The 14,302-nt window shown below is 30.8% G+C and overlaps 2 protein-coding genes and 1 long non-coding RNA gene across 4 annotated transcripts; 2 read left to right on the top strand and 1 right to left on the bottom strand.

Annotated features, from left to right (window-relative positions):
• Window positions 1-85: 85 nt before the first annotated feature.
• On the top strand, window positions 86-2,784 carry LOC106398293 (uncharacterized protein At3g50808). Its single transcript, XM_022707748.2, has 3 exons — window positions 86-445; window positions 576-803; window positions 920-2,784. The coding sequence occupies exons 1-3, from the start codon at window positions 233-235 to the stop codon at window positions 1,082-1,084; spliced, it is 606 nt and encodes a 201-aa protein (XP_022563469.1). The 5' UTR covers window positions 86-232; the 3' UTR covers window positions 1,085-2,784.
• A 2,622-nt stretch (window positions 2,785-5,406) lies between these two features.
• On the bottom strand, window positions 5,407-7,244 carry LOC106397727. 2 transcript variants are annotated; one of them, XR_007327077.1, is made up of 4 exons: window positions 7,004-7,244; window positions 6,014-6,353; window positions 5,751-5,825; window positions 5,407-5,657 (listed from the first exon to the last, which is right to left on the bottom strand). It is a non-coding gene; the product is annotated as an uncharacterized LOC106397727 (long non-coding RNA). The 2 variants fall into 2 exon arrangements; XR_001279804.3 differs by having other exon boundaries at window positions 5,407-5,825; window positions 7,004-7,240.
• A 5,512-nt stretch (window positions 7,245-12,756) lies between these two features.
• LOC106399410 lies at window positions 12,757-14,023 on the top strand. The gene has a single exon (XM_013839895.3). The coding sequence runs from the start codon at window positions 13,499-13,501 to the stop codon at window positions 13,943-13,945; it is 447 nt and encodes a 148-aa protein (XP_013695349.1). The 5' UTR covers window positions 12,757-13,498; the 3' UTR covers window positions 13,946-14,023.
• The last annotated feature ends 279 nt before the right edge of the window (window positions 14,024-14,302 follow it).

The following is a 14,302-nucleotide window of genomic DNA, read 5'->3' as shown; positions in this document are numbered from 1 at the left end:
TTTTTTTTGGGAAAATATTAAAAGGATATTTCTTATTGAGCAAAAATCAAAAGGAGGCGTTTGCTTTTATTTAGAAGTGAAAGATAAACCCGAACCTTTAACAAAAAAGAACTATAAACCCTAATCTTTCTTGACTATTCTATCTGCTCTATAAAAGTGTAAAAGTAGAAGTCGCCGATTCCAAAACATATCGCACTATATTGAATTTGCTTCCGATAGAAAAAAAACTATTATGGGGGAAAGTATGAAAGAGATTTTTGAAGTTCAAAGCTGCATCAGAAGATTTCCATGGCTAATTCAGATGGTGAAGTCGAGACTATTCCATGAATTATGCGATCAACACATCAAAGAACAACGGCGTTACTTCTGTTGCGATTGTATGATTCCTCCTTTTTGCAATGTCTGCTTCAAGAAGAACGATCACAAAGACCATCTTATCATTCAAGTAAACAATATTCCTCCTTAATATTTTTCTTTTAAAAAACTTATTTTATAGTTACGTAAATCAGTTAACTGGTCCCTTTTGACACGAAAACAAGCTTTAATTATGATTATATTGGGTTTTGAAATCGCAGGCATTTAGATGTTCAAACCAGACAGGAGTAAGGAAAGACTTCATATCAAAATATATGGACATATCTGGGATACATATGTTTTCTGTGAACCGGTCTTGGATAGTTTTTATTAATCAGAGATGTGAAAGTGACGTTCATTGTTTTAGAAACAATGTTTCACATAGATGCAAAGTCTGTGGATGGGCTTTTGAAACTGCTTCTTCTGCTTTCTGTTCTGTAGAATGCAAGGTAAATTATTATGGTTAATTATTTCTGATTTTTTTCCACTTTTCTTTTACAATTGCAACTCCACAAATTTGTTGGGTTGTGTAAATATGTTAACACTATTTGTTAATATTTGATAGTTTAGGAGCGTTCTTGGATCACAACTCGATGACATGATGGAGAGTTCAGATGATGTTGATGAACCCGTTGTGAAGAGAAAGGAGAGTTCAGAAGATGTGTCTGAACCCATTATGAAGAGAAAACATAGGAGGAAAGGGACTCCATACAGATCTCCATTCTACTAGGATTTAAACTCCAAAACGAGTTTCATACATATGTGAGGGTTTAAGAGGTTTTGAGATTTAAATATGTGTAGCTTGTGCTTGTTGGACTTTTCTTTTTGTTTTTACTTCCAGATCAAACTGATAATTGTTTCTATGGAATGTGATTTTTTTTCTTTTCTAAATCATGTTTGTATAGTTTAATCTTAATACCCTCAAGATAATATAGTTGTGATTTATATATACCATGCTATTGTTTTCCCCAATAATCTTCATTGTATTACTGTGCATGCGCATGAGTAATTGAGCAAGTTATTTAGTCTTTGTTTGTCTCCAAATATTGAAACAATGTCGTAAACAATTCTATAGGCTATTTTTTAGCCAAAAATTTAAGCAAATTCTATTGGCGTGGGACCGCCCATAACTCTCTGGATAATTTCAAGTCAGAATATTCCTGAATACATCTTAAACATCTCATATTAATCATAATTATCCATTTTATTAATCATACTAAACTGTAGATATATACCTACTTTAATTACCTCAAATTCCTATATACGGTACCGTAGCCAGGGGGTTTGGTTTAGATTGACATTAGCGTACGTACTTGGAACATTTTCTTGCAGTTCGAGTAAATTTACATTTGGTTTCTGTACTGATTCTCTCCTCCATCACATCGCCGATAGGTACTACTCTTTATGTACTCTCTTTCTCTCTCTTATTTCCATCAGTCAAACAGTTTGATCAATATTTATTGGTTCTACGATTGCTATATGATTCTTGGTGATACATACCTTTACAGCTTTACTGCTTCTGCTTCTGCTTCTGCTTCTGCTTCTGCTTCTTAGCGTATTTAGAAAATTACTTGCGGCTCGAGCAAATAAAAAATTTCCCATTTTTTTGTTTGGAAAAAAAGCAAAAAAGGAACTGTATTGAACAAGATAAAAGGAAACATTAGTTTCGATATTTGAGACTAAAAGAACCACAAACCCTAACTTCTCTACTACAACTCCATTAATTTGCTCTTTAAAAGTGTAAACAACACGACGATCCCGAAACAAATTACACTAAAAATTGAATTTTCTTCCAATTTTTTAAAAAAACTTCCAAAGTATGGCGAAAAGCATGAAAGAAATTTTGAAGTTCAGAGCTGCATCAGAAGATTTCCATGGCTAATTCAGATGGTGAAGTCGAGACTATTCCATGAAGTATGCATCAACACATCAAAGAACAGCGACGTTACTTCTGTTGCGATTGTATGATTCCTCCTTTTTGCAATGTCTGCTTCAAAAAGAACGATCACAAAGACCATCTTATCATTCAAGTAAACAATATTCTTCCTTAATTATTATAAAACAAAAACTTCTTCTCTATTATTACATCCCCACATTCGTAGATGGAACCCCTTAATCAAAATTTCAGTCTCTTTTGATATGAAAACAAGCTTTAATTATGATTATTGGGTTTTGAAATCACAGGCATTTAGATGTTCAAACCAGACAGGAGTAAGGAAAGACTTCATCAGAGATGTGAGAATAGTTTTCTGTGAACCGGTTTTGGATAGTTTTTATTAATCAGAGATGTGAGAATTATGTTCATCGTTTTAGAAACAATGTTTCACATAGATGCACAGTCTGTGGCTGGGCTTTTGAAACGGCTTCTTCTGCTTTCTGTTCTATAGAATGCAAGGTACATGTTATTTCTATTTCTATTTCTGATTTTTTTTTTCCTTTTCTTTTATGATTACTAGGAAACAAATCCGCGCTTTCGCGCGGATAGTTAAATACTTTACTACAAATATAAATTATAAATATTAATAATATATATACTTGATGATTATATATATTTTAAATTATTATTTTTTATTTACCTTTCAAATTTATTAACTATATATCATTTTATTTTATGCAAGTTTTGAGAAATATACCATACACATATAAAAACATCAGACAAAAAGGATTTATGAAAACAGAGATAAAATGTTAACAATGTTAGATACTCAAAAAGAACAAGCAGATTTGTAGAATTGTTTTAATGACCTACCACAAAAAAAACAGAACAAAATAGCAATTTGTTAACAAATTCATTTAAAATTACAAAATAAAAAAAAAATCAATGGATGCCTTAACTTTTAATCTCAATCTCAATCTTATGTAAGTAAAACATATATATAATAGATTAATCTAAAACATTTAACTAAAAGTTTCCAATAGAAAATTATGATATGCAAATTTAAAAGTGAGTATCCCATGTATTTTAACCAACAAAACACAGAAGAAAATTATATTGTGATTTGATAAAAAACAATAGGTGAATGAAATATTATTTAATGGAAATAAAATGCCAAATATAAGTTACAGAGAGTTCTCCTGGATAAAAAAAATGTTTTAAGAATTGAGTAGTATAGAATAATAAAAAAATAAAGAAATCACTGTAAGAGGCAAACTATTTGACGGATGTCTTCTGTTTTCCTAGTGAACCCTGGATATCAGTAGAACTTTTATAAATTAATAATGTTGGGAGTTTGAAATTTCATTAATTTCTAGAGATATTAATTTACAAAATTTTCTTTATTTAGACTTTTTATTTTAAGATATATTTATTTTAAGATAAAAAATATTTGATTTTAGTGTATAGAAATTGTTATTTTTTAAAATTTAACATTTATATTAATTTTATTATAATATTTGGTGTATATAATATATATTGCATAGAACTGAAATGTGGTTCTAGATATAATATTACAAAATCAAATAAAAAATATATATAGTTTTAAGAAAATATAAAGATAATTACATTGTGAATATAAAAAAAAATATAATAATAGGTTCTTACTTATATAAAACATATATACATATAAGTTATTAATTTATAATTTTAATGGGACTATATATTTATATTTCTAATATATAAATCTAAACCATTATATTAGAATTTCCTAAAAACCAAATTCGTGTGCGAACAACATGCAGAGATGTCGAACAATGTAATGAGAGCTTGTGAGCCGAATGGGGACAATAAGATGGTGGGACACTGGTTCAGTCCAGGGGTTGGTTCTTGTGTGGCATATTTCTGAGCTTCTCCATCCAAACTGAGAGTTTTTTTCTTTTAACGACAACTGATTCATTCATTGATTAAGTCACATACAAGAGTTGTTTATACATCGATCTTACATCAAAAATAAACAGACTTAAACAAAAGTTTTTAGTTACAAAGCCAAACATTAAATAGAAACAATGAAGAAGTTATCTGTTTGATTTGAGCGAAGTCCTGAGTCTGGTGGGTGCCAAAGTTGGAGGATAATGCGTCAGGCTGGTTTCAGAGAACATCGACTACTTTCACTCTCAGCAGTGGACGGCAAACAGCTGATCCACCATTAAAAATATTACAAAAAAGAATAACATGCATGGAGGTACAACGTACCATTGTTCAGCTATAAATCTAGTTTAGAAATATTAACCTTGTTAAGTAAAATAAACTATTTACGAAATAATATATCTAAAAACTTTACAAGTGAATCATAATAATGGACAATCATTTTATCATTCAATGACTTGGCAAAGTGTTTTTTATTATATATAAATTTCAAGAGGTGCCAATCCATTGTTATTCGAGGGAAAGCATTGATTCGGGAAATCAAAAGATGTTGTTTGCTTTTAATAAACGATGACATCATTTTTTAAAAGAACCCAACTTGTCCGTTAGATTGCATAATTAAAGGAAGCTTGACCAAAATATATTTGCTTTCTTTAGAATTCTTCGTCTATCTCATAAGTAAAATTATAATGCGCACGAACGTCTTTCTTCTTCTCTTTCAGCCGAAGTCACAGCATTATTATTGACTTGTTGATCTCTTTCTCCTTTCCGTCGAAGTCACAGTTGTGTTGGAATCAATACAGTGAGATTTATCAATGGGTTTTGATGGCTTTTTAGAAGTAGAGAAAGTCTGAAGAAGGGAGTTCTGTAACATATTTTCCGGTGAGGAATATGGCGCCTCTGGTTGCTTGTCATTCCTCCACGACTCCTTCATCCGGATCCATTACGATGGCTTTCAATGGCACGGCTGCTTCCTCCGGTAGTGGTGTCTGCTGGTGACAATGGTGGCTTCTCCATTAACGGCATCAAAGCCGAGGGATGAAGAGAGGGAAGGAGAGCATGATGATCACAATAGTATAACAATGGCAACTTGCGACCATTCACGATTGAATAATGGTAGCTGGCATTTTGTAGAGCAAATGTATATACAACGCCTCCGTTATAATAGATTAGATGTGCCCTTGCTGAAGTTTCTTTGGCCAGAGGTATAATAGATTATTTAAATCAGAATAGATAATAAAGGGTGTCCATTAGAATCAACCATATAATATCGGTAAAACTGTTGATCATTTCTCTGGTTTATTGGCAAACTGATAGATAAATGACCCTATAACAATAAAAATTGAAGTTTCATTCTAGTAGCTGATAAGTGCTTACATCCTGAAGATTAAAATAGTCCTACAAAATATTGAATGGCCATAGATCCGTAAATCATAATGCAATTTTGGAAAACACTCTCGTTAAAAGAATTCTCTTCTTATTGTCTCTTCTACGAGTTACCCTGCAGTTAGAAAAAGGAAAAGATAATTGAATATTAGAATGAAAGATACAAGAAACAGCCGAAACAAAGATGTCATTTACTAATTAGTTTTACTATTTTTGCAGGATGCAACACCAGTTGTGTCTAAGGTGGTCATATCTTCCCGTGATCCCGTTTCTGGCATCTTCCCTAATTGTAGAGAGAGAAGAGTAAATAAGTCAGTTTGTCAGATCTCAAAAGCCATTAAAGACTTCCAGATGAAATTTTAAACCTCAATATGAAATTTTAAACCTCAATATCTAACAAATCACAGTATGACCAATATTAATCAAATCAGGGATCTCCTTTGAAACAAGTGCAAGATATTGCTCCATTACCTCCTCTTTACTCATGTTTCCAAGTTTTTACAGAACAAGTATGTTCATCTTCCACCGTTCGAACAATAACTCATGGTGTTCATCACCGGTTTCTCCACTTCTTTCTTCTGCGGACCCTCTCGGTCCGTCTTCTTCACGAACTACCATCTCCTTTGCTACCACATCCTCCGGCGAGACAGCAACCAGGAACTCATCAGCTTCCACAGTTTTAATCACCAATTCTTCGCCTTTAGCAGGTTCTTGAAGTTCATAAAAACTCGTTAATCTTCACTTCCAAACCCATCCACACGTTCCACATTCTCATCAACACCAACTCGGAGTTTCCTCTCCCTCTTGACCACTGTGCATAGGAGAAGCGATGATTCAAAATGTCGCAGTCTGCTCACTCGTCAGATTCTAATTACGTTGTTACTAATGTAGACCAAAACAAAGTAATGCACTAAACACAATGATCGATAAGCAACCAACCGAAGTGAAATTATTTGAATACAACGACCTTAGCAAATAGAGATTTCGGAGACAGCAAAAAAGGCAACAACGTAAACAAAAATTTATGAAAAGTTCAGAAAAAGTTAAGGTGTTTGGGTATGTTCTTCTAACTTTTTCAAATATGCAAAGCCATATACAAAAAAAAAAAAACAAAATAGTGAAAGAGAGACAAAAGAGTAACCCGGATCGCGTGGGTAATTTATTTTAGGGTTCAACTTCACCTCATATGTTTGAATCGAACTGTTTGACTAAGCCAGATTAGAAGAAGAGGAAAAACAGAGAAAAAGGCCGAGATATACAGAAATACTAAACCAATGAAAGAGAGACAATGAAACCAAAACACAGCAGAATATAAATTCAATTCGGAAAGAATACGATGAATAAAGAATTATCGTTCTCAATAAAGCAAATACAGTAATTGTTCTCAATAACACAAAATTCATACTGGAAGGCGATTTACTTTAAACACAAAAAATGGATCGAGAGTTTCTGAAGATTTACCTTCATAAAGGAAGCTTCAATGATCGAGGATGTTAATGGCAACTCACTGGTCATGAATGGTGGATGATCGGGTGATAAAATTTGGTTTGTCAGAAAATCGAATCAGAAATCATGAGTAAAAAGAAAAGTGAGAAAAAGAGAAATATTAAACTGATTATCAAATATAAACAGAGGAAGAGATGTGAACCAAAGGTCACAATTCCAGTAATGGACGCAATGCTCCACTGCAGACACGAAGCTTCGGTAGCGTCGTCTTAGTCAAAATAAAAGGGACGTCTAATCTCAACCCTTCGATTAAAAGGTTTGCTAATTTCAACCATTGGATTAAATTCTATTTTTTTTAAGATGACATCACCTAGAAAATCAGAACCCTTGGATTGATTTTAAAATCAATCTGGAACGTTAAATCTTCTCTCTTTTTTCCTAGAAAAAAGTGATGACATCATCAGTTAACACAAATTAGGTTTGCTATTATATATAGATAACTCCACAAATTAATTTGTTGGTCTGTGTAAATATTTTAACACTATAATTGTTAATTTGTAACAACTTAGGAACACTCTTGGATCCAACTCGATGGGATGATGGGGAGTTTAGACGATGTTGTGAAGAGAAAGGAGAGTTCAGAAGATGTTTTTGAACCCATTGTGAAGAGAAAACATAGGAGGAAAGGGACTCCATATAGATCTCCATTCTACTAGGGTTTAAGAGATTTTTGAGATGTTTAGATATGTGTACCAGTGTACCGTGTGCATGTTGGACTTTTCTTTTTGTTTTTACTTCCAGGTTAAACTGCTAACTGTTTCTTATGGAATGTGATCTTTTTTTTTTCTTTTCTAAATCATCTTGTTTATATAGTTTAATCTTAATACCCTCAAGATAATATATTTGTGATTTATATCGTGCTATTGTTTTCCCCAATACTCTTCATTGTATTAATTACTGTGTGGGTAATTGAATAAGTTCGTCTGTATTTGTCTTTGAATATTGAGACAATGCCATAAACAATCCTACAGGCTTTTTTAGCAAATAAATTAAGCCAAATCTATTGGCGTGGACCGCACATAACTCTCTGGATCATTTCAGACAGAATACATCTTTAAAATCTCATATTAATGATAATGGTTCCATTTTCTTAATGATATTACAATGTAAATACCAACTTTACATTAAATTGCTACATACGGTACCGTTCACCCACCAAGTATCAGGAGATAGTAGTTTTTGTATTGACGCTAGAGATTTTTATTATTCTCTCTGTTGGGAAGATCTTACATCACATGGTATCATATTTTTTATCCCTTACCTCATTTTATTTGACCAAAATTTTTAAATTCATAGTATAAGTTTTTCACATGTTGTTTATCTATCATATTTAAATTTATATTCAGTAATTTATATTAGCCATATATATACACATGACTAACAGGCACTTGTCATGCATTATTATATCAACATCATGTTATCCCCATTTGTACTATGTAAAATGTGTACAATCTTTATATATTAAATCAGAGCCTCAATTCGTGTGTAATTTTTTAAAAAATGGATCCTCACTAGAAATCAGTTATCATTCATTTATTACTAATAATATGACTTAATAACATATCACTCATAATATAACTACCACTCTTACAAAACCGGATTGGTAAACATACCATATTTGATTCCTTATTAAATGTAAAATCAATTTAGTCACTTACCATTATCAAACCAGTCCCTGATCTACTCATTTGTTTTCCTAAATTTTTGGTTTAAAATCAGCAAATATACTATAACAAAGACCATCTCGCAACAAAAAGCAATTGGATCGATTTCCTTGGAAGATGATGATATAACAAATATAACAATATCTTTTGTGGTTTGAAAATTTATGAAACACAGACCTCAAACCAGCCAGAGTGGTTTTAACGAGACTTTGCCATCTAATATATAGAAAAATCACTGAATTCTACGTCCTCAAGCGCAACACACTTTCAGGAACATAGCCAGTAGAACGCTTTGAGAGTAAACGAGCCAGAACACTGCTGGGACTAAAAATTTAAAGTCACATCTGTTTCCAGGAATCAATCATAGAGAAGTCAATATAAAATATTGCGCAAGTTATATGTGTTCAGACTTCAGAGTCAAGAAATCAATGACACCGGTTGTGGCTTTAGGTATATAAGATTGGAGGATCGGAGTTAGGTCAAAGAGAAACCAGAAGGTTAGAGTTGATGATCATCGATTGACTGAAGATTTGTTAGGTTTAAAACACGTTGTTTTATTTCGTGAAAAAAAATAGTTAGGTTATTAATTTGGGCTAAAGATAATTTAAATGCAATGTTCGTTTGTGCTAAGTATATTAAGTATATTATATTGATCCAAAAAAATGTCACATTTAAATGAGATACACTATTAATATGAAATAACATATACTATACTTTAAATAATTATGATTTGTATATTTTTGCAAATACATTTTACTTTTTAATCTTTAAATTAAATATAGACTTTAAATCTATGTTTAATAGTATATATCATATGTAATTTATTTAAATATATGTCAATGTTATTTGTTTGATATTTGATAGTTCACTTTTAAGAATAACAAAAACAAATAATAATTGTTTAATTACTTACTTCTATATATTAAAACAGAAGTCACAACCTTGATTCATGTGTGATTTTTTTAAAAAATAGACCTAATGGACCTATTACTAGAAAATCATGTTACATTTAATCTCTAATTTTATAGGTCTAAATAACTCACTTTCTAGATTATAGGAACTAAATAATATGTTTATAACACAATATTGCTACATTATATGAACTAAATAACTATCAATCATTTCCAAGCAAAAAAACTTGATCTGAAAACTCTGTTATCAATTTTTACTTCCATATCATTCATATACCATCGTGTTTGAAAGAGTCTGCAAGGAGCAGAAATATTTCTCGAGATTTCTACACCTAATCATATACATTTTTAAAACTAAACTGATTTCAAATTGATTTGTGTTTTGTATATAGTTCATTTACAAAATATAATTAAATGTTTAATTAAATTCTTTATAAAATTTATACATGAAGCTTTAAATTTAGTTTTTGTTAACTTTCTTATTTTGTGAAATGTTTGATTATCTTTGGAGATGATAATATTTTAATATTTTCCAAATTATATTTCTATTTATTTATTTAATAATGAAATACTAATCCAACAAACAAAAAATATATAAGAAGAAACAAACACATGTGAAAGTTTGAAACAATCTATTTGATGGAAAACAAGTATACTCTAATATTATTATGTTTGAACAACCTTAATATACTCGATAATATAAATTTATGAAGCTAAAAGTTTATTTTTTTAATAACTTGTGAAAGTTTGAAACAACCAATACAATAAAAAAATATATGGTAAAATTATTATGTTTTAAAAAGTAAAAGACACACTTCATATATATTATAATATATATCAATTAAGAATTAAAAACAAAATGTTTATATAAAAATAAACGAAAACAAACACGCGCGGGTAGAGATCTAGTTTTAATTATAATCAAAGAAGATATAAGTATAATTTTTTGTTAAATTTTATAATTTTGTGAAATGTAATGATGTATTTGGTAATACAAATTATTTTCTATTTACCAAAATTTACATATGTTCATGAGTTTAAAAACAAAACACTTATTCAACAAACAAAAATATATAAAAGAAGATACAAAACATGTTACATTTTGAAATAATTGATTTGATGAAAAACAAGACAATTGAATAACATACTTATGTTTGTATAATGCATAAAAACATATATGTAATTATAATATATACCATTCTTGAAGTAAAAACTATGTATTTATATAAATAAAAATAAAAATTAGCGCAGGTCCCGATGTAGTGATATATTATTACTTAAATCGTAGAGGGAAAATATATGTCAATTTATCAAACGTCAATTTTGGAATCCTACAACATACCTCGTCGTGGTGGTTATATAACGCTATAGTAACGGTCAGCCAAGATGTGTTTTATATTTAATAGGGAAAATTGTTTTTTAGACCAAAAAAATTGATAACTATATCCTATTAGGCTAATCTCATATACTTTATGTCTTATTAGTCTAAATATTTTCAAAATGGTAATATTGTTCTTAATTTCAGTTAAAAATTCGAAATACAATTAATAAAAAAATGTTAAATATTAAAATATAATTTTTAACTAAAATAATTTTAAAAAATATTAAAAATCTTTAAAAAAAAGGAAATTGCCACAAATACCACTTTTCTAGTACACTTTTTATGTTTACACTAACCACTTTTACCCTCACTTTTAGTGAATGGTAAAAGACACTTATACCCCTAGGATTATCTAGACTTAGAGTTTATAGTTGAGGGGTGAATTAGAATTTTTAGAAAATATAAAAATAAATACTTAAAAATATATAAAAAATTTTGAAATTTTTTTTTTTATAAAAAAGTTCAAATTTGAAAAATTATAATTCGAAAACATAAAAAAAAATATTTTTTTTATTTTTTTATTTAAATAATGATTTATTATATATATAGAGAACAAAGGTATAAAAGTCTGTTGCTGGTTCAGATCATGATCGACCGGTTCAGATCAAACGGTTTCCAAATCGATGTTTAAATTTTTTTTAATTTAAAAATTGATTTTATAAATCACGATTTTTTTTTTTAAATCGATTTAATAATTATAAGGAAACTGAATATTTCAAAATATTATCTTCCTATATTTTTGGAACTGATTATATTTATCCGTAGAATCTGTATTCTACTATATGTAGAACACAGTAAACATGTTTGAAATTGATTTCTACTAGTTTTAGATTTATAGTATTGTATAGATTTCGATTTCTACATGTTTTAGATTTATAGTAATGTGTAGATTCCAGATTCTACAGATTTTAGAACGATAGGTTAAGCGCGGAATGTGTTTTCCATATATTTTTAGATTATTATTATTTACGTAGATTACGTATGCTAAACATATTAGATTCAATGAAAAAAGTAGATTACATTTTCTACCGTGTAGAATGTCAATTCTACATTTTGTAGAATAAAATATTAAATTACAATTTAAACATTTTTAAAATTATAAAAAAAATACCAATAAGTTGATATAGGTATTTCTTAGTAGTTACTATTTTTTGATTTTTTTTTTGTTTGTAAAATATTTATTTGATTTATTTTTGAAAATAATAAAATGTATTAGAGAAAAAAATGGAACAAAAAAAAATTAGCCTTTGAAAAAAAAAAAATTAGCCTAATAGGACATAGTTATTATTTTTTTGGCTTAAAACAACAAATTTCCCAATTTAATAATAGTGCAAATCAAAGATTATTGTAGTGTATCTGTGTGAAGACTAGCTAGTTCCTCTTCATCATATGCAAAAAAAAAGCAGGAGGAATCGGATAAAATCGCTTTTATTATCTTCCAATTATCAGACGCACAAACTAAAAAAAAAAAAGTTCGTCGGATACGTGAATAGGTGATCCTAATCTCAGACAACAGATCAAACTCCTTTATAATTTTAAACAATAATGTTAATCAAAACAGAGTTCTTTTTGGGTGAAAAGGTATTAAAAGTGATAGGGAATAATAGAGGTTCATTTAGCGGAAAATATATAATAGAGGTTCATAACTTCATATAATTGAAGCCTACGGATTTTTATATATTGTATCCCACTTTAGAAACTACAAAACAATTATTTTTTGTAAGGGGTCCAACTGAAAGCGATATTCTTCAACAAATCGATCCTAATCAAAACATTTTAAAATGTAACATTGTACTTATGTTACAATTATAACAACACAAGAAAATTCGTAATACCGTGTAGATAGACACTCAATAATTTCGAGTTGAATGGCATTATTGATGCATGTTCATGCGAAAATTTAAATTAAAAAAAGAAGTTAATGTGATGCACGTACATAGAGTTTAAAGACCCGAATCTCTCGTTAGGTGACCCACGAAACCGAATGAATCTAAATGGGACCAAACCCGACCCGACTCAGCTTGGCCCCACCCATGCTTAAGTCTCTGTTGCCTTCACGTGATGCTCAGCTTCGTTGCAGTTGCACCCCATCAGCCGGAGAATAAAACGTCCGGCCACCTAAGCCTTGTCTCTTTGTCTCCACTCTCTCATGTTTCGCCACTTGGACTTTTCACTCCTTTCTTCCCTCCTTCGCCACGTCTCTTCCACCATATTTCCCGAAATACCCTCATATTTTCGCTCATAAGAGGGGTAAAGTTGTAAAATAGCTTCGAGAACAAGATTACATGAGCTGTTCTGTCTGATTTTGAGCAATAAACGACAAAAACTTAAAGTTGCTTGAAGTTTCCGAATCACGAGGCTCCATTTCCCTAAACTCATTGTATATATAAAGCCCCACGAAGCATGTATCTCCTTCAAAACACAAACAAGATCTTCTCTATCTCCCTTTCTATCTACAAACTTTCTTAAACTCACGAGTCAAAATTACACGAAAATGGGAACGTGCAGTTCAAGTGAATCTCGGAGAACAGAGACGGCGAAGCTGATTCTACCAGACGGAACATTACAAGAGTTTTCATCACCTGTAAAAGTATGGCAGATTCTTCAAAAGAACCCCACGAGTTTCGTTTGTAACTCCGACGATATGGACTTTGACGACGCCGTTGTAGCGGTGGGTGGCAGCGAGGATCTCCGGCCTGGAGAGCTTTACTTCGTTTTACCTTTGACATGGCTTAATCATCCACTAAGAGCAGAGCAAATGGCGGCTTTGGCGGTTAAAGCGAGCTCCGCGCTTACCAAAAGCGGTTGGAGTTGTGGTCATGACGGTGAAGGGAGAAGGGTCTCTGGTGGTGAGTGTAGAGTTAAGAGAGTGAAGAGAAATGGGTGCGGCGGAAGAGGGAAAAGGAAGTTTACGGTGGAGTTAAGTTCAATAGCAGAGTAGGAGTAATTTGGTCAGAAGATGTGTAAATTGTAATTAGAGAGTTTGACTTTTTATATATATAGTTTTCTTTTTTTTCTTGCAAAAATATATAATCAGTTGATTTCACTATCTAATAGTTTTACATAAAAATGAACAAATTGAGACTTTAATCACGAGGATGAAGTGATCCAGAGCTAATAAATTGCAATTTCATACAGTTCAAAAGAGGGAAGAAACACACAGACGCAAGTTGCGACTGGGTTACATCCAATCCTCTCTGGCTTTTCTTGGTCAACACCGCGTAATGGTCCGTTTTACATTATTTACGCTTTTGCCCTCAGCTTGTTAATATCGTTGATGACAGTTAGCTTAAGCGAC

Source organism: Brassica napus, chromosome C8 (genome assembly GCF_020379485.1).
Source record: "Brassica napus cultivar Da-Ae chromosome C8, Da-Ae, whole genome shotgun sequence".
Lineage (NCBI taxonomy): Eukaryota > Viridiplantae > Streptophyta > Magnoliopsida > Brassicales > Brassicaceae > Brassica > Brassica napus.
The sequence above is the reverse complement of the archived record's forward strand: the minus strand, read 5'-3'. Positions and strand labels throughout refer to the sequence as shown.

Excerpts from the sequence above, each read along its gene's own strand:
- LOC106398293 (XM_022707748.2), top strand. The coding sequence starts at position 233 with ATGGGGGAAAGTATGAAAGAGATTTTTGAAGTTCAAAGCTGCATCAGA. Across the intron at positions 446-575 it reads AAGACCATCTTATCATTCAA|GCATTTAGATGTTCAAACCA; the intron begins GTAAACAATATT and ends TTGAAATCGCAG. Across the intron at positions 804-919 it reads TCTGTTCTGTAGAATGCAAG|TTTAGGAGCGTTCTTGGATC; the intron begins GTAAATTATTAT and ends AATATTTGATAG.
- LOC106399410 (XM_013839895.3), top strand. The coding sequence starts at position 13,499 with ATGGGAACGTGCAGTTCAAGTGAATCTCGGAGAACAGAGACGGCGAAG.